Here is a 15,937-nt window from a genome sequence, read left to right as displayed (position 1 = left end):
ACAGGGTCTCACTATGTAGTTCATACTGCCCTGGAACTCACTATGTAGCCTGGGCTGGTCTTGAACTCACAGCAATCCTCCTGCCTCAGCCTTCCAAGTGCTGGAATTACAGGAGTGCACCACCACACCCGGCTGGAAAGTATTTTTATAGAGTATAACTCAGACACATTTTACGAAGCTGCTTTCACTCACTTTGGATAACTCTTTAAGTTTTCCGGTTTATCAGTGTTAAGTACACTAGAAGCATTTTTATTTTACTTTTCTATGCTCTTCACAAACTTGTACAGGTGCAGATCTCTCATTACTTCTACCTAGCATTTAAGACGCTGAACAATATGAATCCATGCTTGACTTCCACGGTTACTGTGTTTTATACTTCGCCACCTTGATACTAATTTTCTAATACTTTCACGTCATTTAAAATAGTAGATTGGTGAGCCAGGTGTGGTATCCCAGCCCTCAGGAGGCTGAGGCAAGAGGCTCACGGTGAGTTCGAGGCCAGCTTGGGCTACACAGCCTGACCTTGTCTCAGAAACAAAAACAACACAACACTAGATTGGTATTAAATTCAGAGAGTTAATATAAATTCACTGGATACATTTCTAATAAAATAAAAAGTGGAGACATTGAGGGCTAAGCACAAAATTTATATGCTTTTGCTTCCTATTTTCAGTACCGTGGAGGTACTACATCTCGGCACCTGTTGGTGACCGTGTTCATTTTGGCCATGCAACGAAGTGTGCCTGTAAGAAGCTGGCTTGTGCGTGTGCTGGGCTCTGCTCATGTGCCTTGTGGCTGGTGTGAGCCAGTCTGGTGATTCACCACTGTGCTCGCTCAGCTTTCTTTGTGACAGAGAAGAAAAAGTACCTCGGTTAAAAGTTGTGATTAAAATAAGCAGTGGAGCCCAGAGCACTGATGCTTTTAGAGGAATCAACGTACAGGTCTGCCTTTCTGAGACTGGGGGAGATAGTTTCTCAGGCCTTGATTTCCCAGCCTTGGGGTGGCAAGTAGGAGGGACCTCTACAAGTCCACCGTGCTGTTCCTCAACAACAGTTTCCAGCAGCACAAACTTAACAAAGCGATCCAGTTGTCAGGCCAATAGAGATAATCCAGCCAATGTGATGGACCAGCCTGATTGTGTGATCAAGAGAAACGGAGGAAAGTATTGGGAAGCTCACAGTCCAGTGGAAAGCTACATATTGCCCACTGTCGACATTTAATGGACTAGGCATCATCTACAGCCTTGGGCATCACCTGGCTGATTGGGGGGAGCACAGTTTACAATTCTGTGAGCTTTAGGTAATCGATATGCGTACATTCTGCCCAGGGGAGGCTCTGCTGGCCTTCCTTCCCTCGGTTTGCCTCCATTTATATCCATTTCAATATTCCTGATGTACAAATATCTTTTTCAAGTGTGCTTTGAGCTGACTGTAACGCCTCCCCAGTTTCCTCATCACTGTGATACACAGCATCTTTAATATGTATTTTGGGTCTGTACGGAGTGCTGGATTTGCCCTTCTTTCATAATTACCTTTTAATGCTACTAGTTACAACTACACCCCTACAGCACAGCACAGAGCTTTACAGTGGGTCCACAGAACTGTGTCAGTATGCCTCATTTATAGTTTTTGTTGTCTATGTGTATTATTTAAAATTTGAAATGTGTGTATCCTACTCCACTATTCTACTGCAGCCACAAGAAATCTGAAGAAATAGCTGACCAAGCCACCGTGACTGACAGAAAAACTAAGTGCCAACTTTTCCTCTTCTAACAGCATGGTCCGCCCTCCATCCCTTCAAACTCCTTTGTCTCCTGAATCCTCCTCCTCTCACACAGTAGAATCCTGAGCAGCTGGGGAAGGAGGAGCCCAAATCACTTCTTAATTTTCAGAGAGATGGACACTGACAGTATGACCAGGAAGGGTGTATCCTTGTTCCTCCTTCCACCCTCCCTTCTCTTTTTGGCCATCATGGGTTGAGCAGCTTTGCTGAGCCAGGTTGTTCCACCTTGCCATTACTGTACTGGAGCCAGCCGACTATGGACTGAACCCTTTGAAATCATGAGCCCCAGTAAAACTCTCCTATACGTTGTGCGTGTTATTTTGTCCTAATGATGGGAAAGTGAATAATACACCTCTCACTGCAAACACACTCTTCTTTGCCTAGCTTTATGACTAGCTGGGGATGGAGCCTTTAAATACTTCGTTAGCAGCTGGCTTTGTCAATGGAGGGCACTGGAGGGGCACCGCATAATCATCGCAGGAGGAGAGGGTTCCCTACTGGCTTGCTTGCCCCTTCTGACGAGCTTCTGGTGGCTGCCACTCTATGTCCAAGGAGACCAGAAGCAGCCTTGGCTGAAGGACCAGGTGCTTTCTGAATGTGCTATTTCTGGTACTCCTAAACTCCTTTTTAATGTCTTTTAGTAAGTAATGGCCATTTACTAGTAAGCAGTTTTTAACATACAGTAACTGGTGTGGCCTCTGTCTTCTGGCTGTGCTTCGACTGATACTAAGCAGAGAAGAAGTGTTGAAGGGTGAGGGCAGAGTGACAGTGTAACTGAGGGGAGAGGTTAGAGTTCTCAGAATTTTAAGGCAACCCTAATTTCACAGAATATTTTCTATGGGCTTTAGAGATATTTATTTCCAAGTCATATTTGTTTGAAAACTACATAAAATTTTGCAACTGTATTACATACTTTTTTATTAGTTATAGCATATTTCTCCTACTAAGTAACATATAAAAATAATTTTCCACAAAATATAGAACTTGATGGGAAAAACTGGGAAATATTTGTTCTGTGGGCGCTCATTTTTTCCCACCCCAAATCCCAGCCTGAAATATAAGAGGTGGGTGGTGGTGGAGGAAAGAACAAGGCTGCTGCTGATGGCCGCTCACAAATCCCTAACATGTTTACAAGCAGGTCGCTGCACGCTTGTGGCCCAGCACCCAGCATCCTGGGACAGGAAGATCGCAAGTTCGAGCTCAGCCTGGGCTACAAAGCAAGTTCCAGGCAGGCCTGAGCGACACAATGAGACCCTGCCTCAGATAAACAACAAGGAGGTGGACCCTTACCATTTTCCAGTCCTGGGAATGGCCCTCCCCGGGTGAATAGACATCAACTTTGCAGACTCCATTTTGGCTTTGTAGCCAGTCGACCCTATCGGCCATCTGGAAGCACAGAGGAAAAGTCATCAAAAGGTTGCGTGACAGTGAGGAGAAATAAGGGGAATGGCAGAGATGCAGGAAGTAGGGGCAATGCCTCCTGTGGAGAGCTTCCCCGGAGAGCTAGCTCTGAGCCACTCAGCTCTGGGCATCCTTATCCTCGGCTCTCAACGGCAGGAAGATTTCCCGACCATATTCTGTCCCTAGTGATGAGGCTGCTGCTTCACCCACACTTGTTAAATGGATAGGCAGCCACGTCCTGCTCTTGTTCCTTGCTTGGAAACCTTCCTGCTCCCCCTTCGATTTTGAGCAGAAAGGCAAAACTAAATGTGAGCAAAACAGACTAGTTTTCTGTTGCCTGTTATTATCCCCTGAAGTGATTTTTAAAGACATAGATACCTTACTTTTAATTAATTTCTTTCTTTTCTTTTTTTTTTTTTTGTTCTTTTTTGTTTTTTGAGACAGGGTCTCACTATATAGTTGAGACAGACCTGGAACTCACTGTGTAGCCCGGGCTGGTCTCAAACTCACAGTGATCCTCCTGCCTCAGCCTCCCAAGTGCTGGGATTACAGGTGTGCAGCATTTAATTAATTTCTAGAGTGATGCATTTAGTAGATTCTTTGAGATCAGTTCCTCCTTCAGTCAGCCAAAGATTCCAGAAGAACTCTCAGCCTGCATGGCTCAGCCAAACCTCGAATGCCGGACAGGGATGCTCTCTGTACCATCCAGCATCCACGATATCCCCCGGGGTGGGGTTTGTTCTCAGCCCTCCCAACATTTCGCTCTAATCTTGCATCTCAGTGATGGCATTACCCTTACCTGATCTTCTCAGCCAGAAAGCTGAGATTCATTTGTGTTGTCTTCCCTCACTCTAAACCTCCCTTACGACTTCTCTTGCATTGCAGTCATTTTTCTTAAATGAACGGTTTATGCTCCCTGTCCTCATGGGTCCATCTCTTGCCCTTATTCCACACACTCTCGACCTTCGGTGTTACTCTCACACCCCACAACCATGCCTCTTACTAGGCAGTCTCAGAGAACACTCCCACTGCCCAGGGACTTAGATTATCCATGATAATCCCCAGGCCAAAGGGATGGGAAGCTTCTCTTTGCCTCCATTTTCGCGTTAGACTTTCATTTCCTGGTTTCCACACTGAAATTTCACCTCTGTCCATCTAAACACTGCTCATCCAGATCTACTCAGTGACGAGATGGAATGAGGTGCTCAGATTTTCCTGCCTCATGTCCTGAGCATTTTCATGAAACAGACGTACACCTTTGTATTTTGATTCTGACAAAATACTGGTTTAAATTCAGTTACGATAAAGCCCAGCAGGTTATGTTAAGCTGGAACTGTCTTTTATAAAGGATTGCTTGAAATAAGAAATGCATTATTTGGGGGTGGATATCTGGTTAACTGAATATATTTGTTTTAAAAACTTCGGGATGTCATGAGGTGGACATTCTCCCTCAAAATAAAGCCAACAAAATAAAAAACAGGTTAAATACATGTTGAGACATATCTAAGTGATACATTAGTTTTGTCACACAGAATATTATGAATAATCAGTAAGAAGAAAATAGATGTTTGGTGAGCTACTTATTCATTGCCCACACAAGGCTTTCTTCCCAGTCTCACACCTCAATCACCGACTCTGACTTCTAAACTAGAAAAAGTTTTTTAAAGTTACTCTTCCACTTGCCAAGATATAAGTGACTCCTGGGTGAGGAGTGGTTTCTCCACGATTACCAGTTCTGTGATCACCCAGAGAACTGTGTAAAGGTGTCAAATCGAGCACTAAGTCCAGAAAATCCTATTTTGATGATTTTAGATTGGGAGAATGTAGGCATTGAATTGCTTAAGCATTCCTTGAATGAGTCTAATGTATCTTGTTTTGTTTTTTTTGGTACCGGGGATCGAACCTAGGTGCTTGTGCTTGTGAGGCAGGCAGCAGAACCACTGAGCTAAATCTCTGGCCCTAAACGAGTCTAATGTATATCTAGAATTGAGAGCCCTGGGCCAGGGTTTATCTGGAGAGACTCCCTTATCTGGAAAGATAATTATTTACTCTTTGAAAATGTTGACTGAGATTGACTTCCTAACCTTTGTTAGTATTATTTTTTAACCTGAACAAGGAAGTCGTTAATGTCTATGAAGCTAAATTTGGCATTGTTCTCACTATTACATATAAACATTCTTAGGTTTGCATCCTGACTATGAGGAAAATAATTAATGATACTATTGCCAGAGACATGTCTCTTATTCTCCTTTATATTTCAGCCTCGTGAGTTGCTTCTAATAGAAAATGACAAAATCAATAGGATCTACTGCCTTATTTAACTTACATTCGATAATTAAAAAGATGAAAATTAAGTTTGCAAAGTAAGGAAATTGTGATTACTTACTTTTACTGAGGATGGGTTCTGAGATATGAGGAAAGCTCTTGATTAATTTGATGTTGTCTTCTCTATCACTAAGTTTACTTACACCTCCTGCCATGTAATATATAAGGAATCTGCAATGGAAAGACAAAAATAAAATACCTACTTTACATAGGAATCCTATTGCTTTTATTACCAAAAATGATTTGGACTCATCTTCACATGCAAATGCGTGTGGTCAGCACAAAATGACATTTACATCTTATTCTTAGTGCATTCTGACAGTTCCCAGAGGACAAAAAGTTCCACTTTCTGGCCAATAACTTCTTAAATGACTGTTATTCTCCACCTGCAAATCATTATTGTTATAGTCTTATTGAACAATGAGGACACCAAAGTTTTTGGTTCAATCTCAAATTTGCATAAATAGAAATTTGGAAATAAATAGGTGGAATGGACAATAAACGCCCTGAATTCATGGATCTCAGAACATTTTGTAAGTGCTCCTTTGAGGACTTGACAATGATACATGTCCTCATACTATGAAGGGAGTGGTGGTTAATGTGTTCTAGTCCAGTGACCTTCCTAGGACATTCTGACAGAAGACACTAAGACACTGTACTCACTTTGGACACCTGCTCAACATGCCAGCCCCATCCTCCCTCCATGGCTCTCTGAACTCCAACCTTTCTCAGAGCCCAGGTCCAAAGTTGCCCTATCCATGAACAATTTCTAAGATCTTAGTGCAATGTGTTTGCTCCCTCATCAAAGTTTCCATCTTACTTCATTACAACCTCACTTTTTATAACTTTTAAATCCCATCTAAGGCTGTGACTGCTCACATATATTTTATCCCCTTCAGTAGATGGCTTCATGAAGGCAGAAGCACTTTATTAAATATCTTGGTATTTCTTGTAATAGCTAGTATGCTAAAACTGGGACTTAATAATTTTATGCAGGAAGAATGGACATTCAAATTCTGCCTATTTCTAGTTCCAAGGAGCCAATTTTTCTTTCTTTTATAAATTGGAGAATCTGAGAACAAAAAAGAAATGGCTTGTCCAAATTTGCTATCACACTTGAAGCATACATTCAGATGTTCTTTTTTAAGATCTACATTTTGTTTTTTATTAGTACCGGCTTACAGTACATAATGATTACATTCATTGTGAGGACCTGTACATGTACATCTTTTTTCATCTCTTTCCCTTGCCATCCCTCCCTTTCCCTCCAGATGTTCATTCTTGAAGTTGACACCTTGGAAACTTATCCAGTGGTTTACTAACAGGCCTCTGATTCCAGTGATATTAATGTCAACACCCCCAACTACTCTTTTCACAGAAAGACAGCTGTCTCATTAAATATATCCAGCAAACACAACTTACATATATCCTAATGTTCATTCTAGTTTGTTTCCTCTGGGTGATTATCTGATCATGAAGCTTGTTTTTAGACTACTAGAACTCCCAAACTTGCTCTGGATGATAGCTTATATAAAGAGGTACATACTCCCCCCACCCCCATACTGGGGATTGAACTCGGGATCTTGCACTTGCGAGGCAGGCAGAAGCAACATTGAGCTAAATCCCCGGCCCTGGTAAATACTTTTTGATGACAGTGATCTCAGATTTCCAAATCAACGTGTACATTTCCCATAGCGAAGTGAAAAAAAAGGAAGAGCTAACGAGTCAATACAGGAATTCATACAATGCTTTATGAGTTTCAAGTTGGTAATATCTTAAAGATATGGTGGAAATTTTAAAGAATGTTTTATGTATTTAATTTTATAAGAATAGAAAGTGGTCTCTACATAAAATATATCTATAGCTGTATCTGTCATTTATTCTAGCACCTCATCTTACAGATTAGAACAGAGCCCAGAAGGGAATGTTAGAGCCAGTGGATACATTTCTGTGTCCCCTAGTTTGGCAGTTTAACAGCCTCAAAGCTGTGGCATTTTCCTGTGGCCAGTAGAGCGATTCTATGGCCATAGAGGTAGCAACCTAAAATGCTCTTCAAAAATGCCATGGAGATTGCTTATTACCTCGAACCGAGGAGGATGCAGTACAAATCATTAATGCCAGTGGGAGGGCACAAGCAATAAAGGGGTGTGGTTGCTGTATTCTAGACCAGTGTCATCTCAAGACGTATTTTCCTGTATTCATCTTAAGCAAGAAGTTACTGAAGATTCCTAAATTTATGAAAAACTAAATTATAGGCAACATAAGTGAAGCCCTTGTGTGGTTGCTGCATGTATATCCATCCTCCCTACTGGGGATTGCACCCAGGGCTTTCACAATGAGCTACATCTTCAGACCTTTTTGTCTTTTTTTTTCCCTGGTACTGGGGATTGAACTCAAGACCTTGTACTCTGGAGGCAGGCACAGCACAAATGACCTAAATCCCTGGGCCCTTTTTACTTTTTTAATTGCAATCCTCTCACCTCCACTTCTGAGTGCTGGAATTTCAGGCATATGGCACAATGCCCAGCTTTTCTATCCCTTTCTGGAAGTGGCTGCTACACTGCAGACAATGAATACAGTTGATCGTTGCTGGTATCAAAGTTTCAACTGATTTCGCTTTAAATAAAGATTGTTTCGCACTATTCTTTTTTGTTTTTTAAAGACAGGCTCTTGATGTGTAGGTCAGGCTGACCTTGAACATACTATGTAGCCTAGGCTGGTCTTAAACTCTTCCTGCTCCTCCTGCCTCAGCCTCAAGTGCTGGGATTACACGTGTGCAACCACACCCAGCTTCAGCATTCATTGTAAGATTTCTCATGGGACCCTTATTTTTGCTTTTCCTTAGTAATAATAGCTTCTTTCTCAGATGCTTTAATCTCCATAGTCACATAAATCCTGCCCATCCCTTGTACTCTGTCGTCTTACCAAGGCTTCAGAATTAACGAGAGTTAAAATGCCTGAGAATTGGACTCAAGGGGTATACCAGTCTGATTTGACCCTCAGAACACTGGAAGGAACATATGGGACAGCTAGACAACAAAAAAGAAAAGTCCATAAGTGGGCAAGCTCCCACTCTCAAAGTCTCACAGAGAAGGGAGACCCCTTCGTTCCCTAAAGGATGGCCAGGGAAATCTGGTCAAATCTGCTAGGAAAATCAGAATGTGAGCAGTACAGTTGGTAGGTGTAATGCTGCTGAGGAAGACTCATTTCCATAGGGTTCGAAGGTAAAATTAAAATGGGCCAGGCAGAAGAATAAGGCTGGGTTGAACATAAAGCTGCCCATCACCTATCATGTGACTTCTCCCTTCTGTCCACAGATTGGGCTGTTTCATCAGTCCCCTGGGATTTCCTACCTTTCTAGCTCTGGATTAGTGAACCACAGAAGACTCCAAAATATACTTTTAAAGTCAATGAAGATGCTGGGATGTTCTTGCTCAGCTCAAGATCTTGTTTTCTCCCCCAGCCTTCCATTCACCTCCCCTTTGTTGGGTCTGGGGGATGACATCAGAATTGTGACCGGTGATATCACTGTCTCCATGGTAACACTGTAAGGTGTCCACAAGTAGAGATCCAAAGGGTAAGTGGAAGCATAGCTATACCCCAAAGCTCTGGTGTTTACTCTGGAAGGAGTAGGTGTGCTTTCTCCTAATTTGCTCCTTTGAATGTTTAATTCAGGTGGGATAATATAGGAAGGAATATTTTGCCAATAGATTCCATTTAAAACTGCAGAGCAAATATTATATACTAACAAATCCAGATAGATGCAGAGGAGAATGTGAAATAAAAGAATTGAGGGTTCTTACAGGAAGCCAATGGAATCACTTCATTTTTGGGATCCAGCCTGGACTTTTTGTAAGCATTTTATCTGTAAAAAGAAAAACAAAAAAACCCTTTAGGGATATTTTGCCTAAACTGACCATGTCTGGGTTATAATTTATCTTTGATGGTCAGAAATAAAGTAGTGCTTACTCCTCAAAATACTTGATATGAGGACCAAGAGGCATTTGATTGGTGATTTCTTCTATATTGAGGAAGACTTTTCAATATATTCTTTGAAAATGTTACCATACTCTTTAATTAATGATATGATTTTCCATGAAGCAAAAAACTGCCAATCAAGGAAAAGATGAGGTATAGATTAAAATTTAATATTCAAAAGTGATTGGTTTATCACAGGCTTTGTTCAACTGTTATGTTTTATATTAGGTAAAATAAACTGGGCTTGTTAGTTTCTTAAGATTCTTTCCACCTCTGGCAATGGTTTGAATACTTCAGTGGTTATCTGAATAAACATGCATCTATACATAACACTTTGCAGTTGACAAAACTCCTTTCACGTCCATTATGTCATTTGATTCTCACAATAACCTTTTGAGATAAGGCAAGTATTTTCCTGGGTAGGTGTAGAAGCTTGTTCAGGTCACAACTAAGTAGAAGTGGCAATGGAGGATTTAATATTCTAAGCGTTAAAAATCAGTGCTCTTTCAACTATAAGAGGACATCCTGAAACTACAATTGAGAAAGTGAGGCAGTGTCTGACTAAGAGATGCTACTTAACGCTTACACAGGAGGTTGGCGATGACAGGGAGGTACGTCAATTTATCAGATCCAGCAAAGTGTCATTAGCCAAAAGTACAATGTTAGCAAATAAGCACTAAGTGGACATAGAATGAGAAAAAAAAAAAAAAGACCATATAGCATTACTAAGCTTTTCTGACCAAATTCCGGGGTTTCTTTCCCCTTCCAATTCAATTTGTGTGATGCTTCAGTAAACGGTAGGGCGGGACAGAATGGAAACGGGCTCTTATATGCCTAGTGATAGGCACCTCCTACTCACACTGTAGCCTTGTTGTCCATCTCAGCAACACAAATCAATTACTAAATCTAGAAAGAGTTCCCCAAACTAGGTTGTTTTCTGACAAGCCCACAGTGTGTGTCTCATAGGATCATTGGTTGTCTTCTCAGGGATTTCAAGAGGTGATCAGAATAAGGTATTTTATTTTTTTGAGACGGGGTCTTGCTATGTAGTTCAGGCAGACTTGGAACTTACTACCCGTGGCAATCCTCTTGCCTCAGCCTCTGAAAGCTGGGATTAGAGGTGTGCGCCATCACTCCTGGCAGAATAAAGTATTTTAAATGCAATTTTATACTCTTATTTTTCTCCTTGGGTTCCAGCTGTCTCTTTCTAGAACAATGCAAGATTTCTCAAAGGGATTCATAATTTAAAGGGAAAATCCCCGCAAAACTACAAACCGTTACACCAGAGAGGGCAGTCTGTGGTTTCCTGGTAGAAAAATGTGCAGACAGTACACAGGGCCACCGAATTTTATACAAAACTTTAGGGGATGCAGATTTCCTGAAGTCCACTCAAGAATTGCACTCCAGATGAACCATTCCTGGATTCATCCACGGGTGATAAATACTTTAAAAACAAAACAAAACAGAGCAGGTGGAATGATCACCACCTGGGTAAGATAGTGAGAGACGCCTTCAAAGAAGTCACCCAAGCGCAGACTTGAGTTGGCGCCATCTGAGCATTCCGTGGAAAGAGCCCAGAAGAAAGAATACCCTGGCGTACTCCGCGTGCATCTATTTGGGGCGCATCTTCATTTCTATTATTTCCCACTCTTTCTCCTGGAAACTTCTCGAGCGCAGCGCAGAGCCACACCTCCTCCTTGTCCCCGGCATCACCAGGGCTGCCCTATCTGGTCTCGTCATGAAACCCAGAACTGAGAGGAAAGTTGCGCTCCTCCACTCTGGGTTCTGCCATTCTGTACGATCTTGAGTCAGACCCCCGATGGGTCTGAATTTCAGGTTCCTCACCATTATGCGCTTATCTTTACGGTCTACTCTTGAGCTAACATTTCAAATCTCTTTTTCTTTCTTCCCCTCTTCCTTTTGCTCCCTTCCCTTCGGCTTCACCTTCCCAGCTCCTTTCTCAACCGAGATTCCACTTAACCTATAACCAGTTCCTGCCGGGTTAGCGCCTGCGCAGACAGGCGCGTAAAAGACTATTTGGCCCAGAGGAGTAGCCGTAGTCGGCCGGAACGAGAGCCGAGGGGCATTGTGGGAGAAGATGGCGGCCGCCACTCACCCGAGGGTTGTTCGGGGTCTCCCAATGTCACGTAAGTGTCAAAGCGAACTGCGGCTCCTGGTGGGTATTCCGTGACTGGACTCAAAGGCTTCGGGAGCAACGCTGCGCCGCAGCGCTCCCGCCGATTCGTGAGCAGCCAGGTTTGCCTGGGTTCGGCGTTGCCTCTGCCTAGTTTCTCCTTCACTTCTCCACCTCCCTGGTTTACCTATTAAATTGTGCACTTGGGAAGGAGACAAGAGAACAAGAGCGGTGGGAAGGGAAGAGCAGAAAGAGGGTCTTTTAAAGGATCGAGACAATCAGTCCTGTGGGGTTGTAAGGGTCTGGGGTTATGAGAAATATCTGAATGGATCCGGAGAGGGACCTGAAAGGGAGAGGAAAATGGCTAGCAGAGAAATTTCATGTGGGTTATTGACTTCATGACCTTGTACAAACCGTCAGTCAGTCTCAACTTCAGATTCTTCATACCACAGTGAAAATGACCATCTCTCAACGTCAGGGGATCTGTGAGAAGGTTAAACGAAGTAGTGATATTTATATGTTTAAAAAAAAGCCTTTTAACCCAAAGCGTCTCTTTAGATGTAGAATATGTTAGCTCAGGGCCCTGGGGCCTGGGAGAGAGAGGGATGTTTGTGGAAAGAAACAAGTACTTGTTGAAAGGAAAGTGAAGAAGAGTGAAGGATATGTTCGAACCTATCAGCATTGTTTGTTCTCCATTCTGTACTGTTAAATCTGTTCTTAGTCCTCAAATTGAAAACACATTTGTTTTTTCAGACACCAAAGAGCAAAAAAAAAAGCTAAGGAATTAATATAGCTACACTTCATCATCATTCTTTCACCCACTACTTCACCAACGTGCTACAATCAACCCACAAAAAGTTCTTTTTCCATAGTGTAAATTTGCTGTCATGGCGGTCAGAATCCTGCTTAGAGTTTTATGAAGAATGAAGTGGGAACTCATTGCAGAAATAGCACACCCAAATTTTTGAGATTAGCTTCTTGCACCTTAAAAGTGTAAAGCACTATATAAATAGTTCTGATGCTCAGCTGAGGAGACAATCAGGAGGGTTTAGGGGGCCCTTTTTTGTTTTTCATCTTGGGTAGAACTACATACCGTTGGGAAGAAAGGTGGTGCACATTTATAGTGGATGGTTTTGTAGCCATGACTTCTTTCCAAAGGCATTTGCTGGTTCTGGCTGAACTATTACATTAGTGAGACATCATGTAGATTAGTAATTATAACTTTTTTTAATACTTACTATATATAACCACAGTTCTGGGTGTTTTCATTGCATTTTTACCCCCTTGAGCTTATTTTTCTTTAACAGATACTATGGCTTATGCTTGTGAGAGCACTCAGCTTATTGTCTCTGGTAAAATAAGCTTTTGAATAAAGTGGAGACCCTAGTCTAGTGAGTAACATAATTAAAACACTAGTACAGAACTGTATGAAACAGTTTTATGTGCTTACATGTGGCTGAACTCTTAAGTACAATACAGAATCAGAAAAGGGAAAGATGATTGTTATTTTAGGTAGCAAGGGAAGATTAGAAGATGAATGGAGAAGTGGTGCCTATATGTAAATCTGTTTAGTGTTTTCAGGATCTGGAAAGTCAGGTGTTGGGGATTTTCCACTGGCACAGGTGTGGTGGGATGGAGTTAGGGTGCTCGTGGAGGCAGTGAAATGACTGCGTATCTCTGGGAAAATAGAGAAAGAAGTTGGATATGTTACATATTATTTTATATTATAGCTTTATATTTATAATATAGCTTTAATATTAGCTTTAAAATATGTAACATATCGTTACTATAAATAACATAATTTTAAATAAATACCTTTTAAAATAATACGGTGTGCAAGCAAATATATCTGGACTATTAGTTTGGATATTATAGTGGGAAATGAATGTAGGTTTTTGAACAAAGAAATATAGTGAAGTATATAATGAGTAAAGAATATTATTCTCCTGCACATTAAATAGAAATAATGGAGAGGCAACCCAAAGAGAATTTATGTTTATTAATGGATGCTTTTCCATACTATATATTCTCATCCCAACTCCCTAAATTGTGAGTTCCACTTGCCAGTGTCTTTTTACTGAGAAATTTAGTTTCTAGAATAGTGCTGGGCCCATAATTGTTCAAAAAACAAGTCACCATGTCAGATTAATTACCTTCTGGGGAATTTCAAAGTAATAGTAATGAAAAGCACTCTGTCATTTGTGCAGTTATACCTCACTAGCTTTGTGATAAACAATATGCTAAATGCTTTATGTACCTTTATTCTAGTCCTCATAACGGTCTTTTGAGGCATTCCTTGTCCCCTGTAATTATTTCTATTTCATTGGCTCTGCCATTTTCACTTCCCGCTTATCCTATCATCTTTACTTTATTCCGTATTCGTTTATTTCCTTTCATACATTTTCGCTCTCCAGCTCATCTCCCTTTATCATAAAAAGCAGTGACCCCGATTACACCAAACTTTCCCAGTATTTTCTGCTTTCTCCTGAGCAGTAGACAGTGAGACCAGAGAAAACTCTGAATTAACTGACCTTATTTTAATCTCAAGTAAATTTCCAGCAACGTATTTTTCTAGGAAATTTGCTTTTGAGATAAGAATTACTTAACATTGCTATAATAGTTATACTTAGATATAGAAGAGAGACTAGACTTGTTCTTCCTCACTCCCAAAGAAGACAAGGATGAAAATGTGGAGAAGCGGTCACTGCTTCCCCTGATGGTAAGACCTGCCAGCTGTTAGACTAGCTCCCAGCAGGTAGTAGGGGCTGCTACAGGAAATAGCGTTTCTGTCCCCACAGGTGCTGAGGCTAAGGGCAGGGAGTCTGCATACATACTGAGGAGATGATGCAGTGAGGTCCAGACTTTGAAGGTTTCTTCTAGGGACACGGATCAGTGAAGAAGTGTTGATGGGAGATTTGACAAATCATTTATACTGTTCACCTTTCTCAAAGTCAGAAAATTTTTTCTCAAGTACTTTCTCCTCCTCATTTTTGATATTTTTCATTGGTTTTTATATTAGGTCTGATGTATACTTTTTAATGCTGTGCACCAACAATTCTCTGCCCTAACCCATACCACATTTGTTTTTCCTGAGTCAGCAGTTTCAGAGTCTGTTTCATGTAGAGCTCTTGCTGCTACCCTGTGTCAGTATGTTCCTTCCTACCTCTGTTACATGTGTGTAGTGTTTTCCAGTGAATTCTCCTACTTCAGATGCTCCTCTTGAAAACCTTTCTCAAAACACATTACCCAAGAATCCTTTCTCATGGGAATGTAACTTTATCTTTCTAGATCAATTATATCCCATAGGGGCATAGAATTTACTTTCCAATTTTTATATATTTTTCTCATGTCCTAGAGGTTTTGTGTTGTAATATTTCATTATTGCTGTTGTTACTTGAATTACTAAGGTACTGATCACAAAACAGTGTTACAATTTTCAGAGAAGTTATGTTTTCTCGGTTGCTTTTCTATTAACATTTGCCACCTTTGTGTACTCTGTGGTTTTCTTTTAGGTTCTGCCATTAGTGCAATAGCTATATCTGCGTTTCAGGGCCTGCCCCACCGCCAGCTTCATCATGCAGTCCTGCCTCATGGGAAAGGTGGGCGCTCCTCCGTCAGTGGGGTGGTGGCCACTGTGTTTGGAGCAACAGGATTCCTGGGCCGCTATGTTGTCAACCGCCTTGGTAAGTAGCATTCTTGAGTTCAGTGTGCTTTCCTACCCTTCATTAGGATTGCCCAGTGAGAGGCCATGAGCTGGGTTTCCCCTCATTTTAACAGTTTGCAATTTCTGTCTTATTTATGTGCTACCTAGGCCATAAGATGGGAGTAAGGGAGCCTGGAAAGTTATGGCTTCATTAGCATGGCACATGTGCTTCTTCGTTATATATAATATCCACATATACAAGAATTTAGACACCTACTGTATCCTTATTGTGTGATGTATTCGTATTCTGTAGATGTTGATCCTCATTTCATTTTGTGTTTTAGGACGGATGGGGTCTCAGGTGATCATTCCCTATCGGTGTGATACTTACGACATCATGCATCTTCGGCCCATGGGTGACCTGGGCCAGCTTATCTTTCTGGTAAGATATCGATGGCTGATACTTTGAGTTAGCAAATAGAAATTACTCAGGTAATTCTTAGTAGTGAGAGGCAGTACAATAAAGTAGCAATGAGTCAAGGGCAGCCTCCGTTCATAGGAGATTCTTTCAGGTAGGTTCCTGCATCTCTTGACTTGGCATGAAGACTAGATCTGGAGTTGGCAAACTTTCTTCTCTCTTTTTTTTTTTTTTTTTTTTTTTTTTTTTTTTTTTT

At 41.4% G+C, this 15,937-nt stretch overlaps 2 protein-coding genes across 5 annotated transcripts in view; one reads left to right on the top strand and one right to left on the bottom strand.

Annotated features, from left to right (window-relative positions):
• Akap3 (A-kinase anchoring protein 3) overlaps positions 1 to 11,457 on the bottom strand; it is a 20,187-nt gene extending 8,730 nt beyond the window's left edge. For 2 of the 4 annotated variants that reach the window (XM_010611601.2, XM_010611604.2), the window contains exons 1-5: positions 11,332 to 11,457; positions 9,312 to 9,373; positions 8,862 to 9,053; positions 5,570 to 5,679; positions 3,073 to 3,168 (exon numbers count right to left, since the gene is read on the bottom strand). In XM_010611601.2, coding sequence (XP_010609903.1) covers positions 3,073 to 3,168 — 96 coding nt within the window. In that variant the 5' untranslated portion in view covers positions 5,570 to 5,679; positions 8,862 to 9,053; positions 9,312 to 9,373; positions 11,332 to 11,457. Of the gene's footprint in view, positions 1 to 3,072; positions 3,169 to 5,569; positions 5,680 to 8,861; positions 9,054 to 9,311; positions 9,374 to 9,477; positions 9,558 to 11,331 lie in introns of those variants that run through there. The other 2 variants (XM_010611602.2, XM_010611603.2) reach the window with 2 other exon arrangements.
• A 79-nt stretch (positions 11,458 to 11,536) lies between these two features.
• Ndufa9 (NADH:ubiquinone oxidoreductase subunit A9) overlaps positions 11,537 to 15,937 on the top strand; it is a 26,227-nt gene continuing 21,826 nt past the window's right edge. The window contains exons 1-3 of the mRNA XM_010611599.3: positions 11,537 to 11,633; positions 15,133 to 15,303; positions 15,608 to 15,705. Coding sequence (XP_010609901.1) covers positions 11,585 to 11,633; positions 15,133 to 15,303; positions 15,608 to 15,705 — 318 coding nt within the window. The 5' untranslated portion in view covers positions 11,537 to 11,584. The remainder of the gene's footprint in view (positions 11,634 to 15,132; positions 15,304 to 15,607; positions 15,706 to 15,937) is intronic.

This window comes from Fukomys damarensis, unplaced genomic scaffold (genome assembly GCF_012274545.1).
Source record: "Fukomys damarensis isolate Sample0158 unplaced genomic scaffold, DMR_v1.0_HiC HiC_scaffold_19, whole genome shotgun sequence".
NCBI lineage: Eukaryota > Metazoa > Chordata > Mammalia > Rodentia > Bathyergidae > Fukomys > Fukomys damarensis.
Note: the sequence above shows the minus strand (reverse complement) of the source record. Positions and strands in the feature narration are given on the sequence as shown.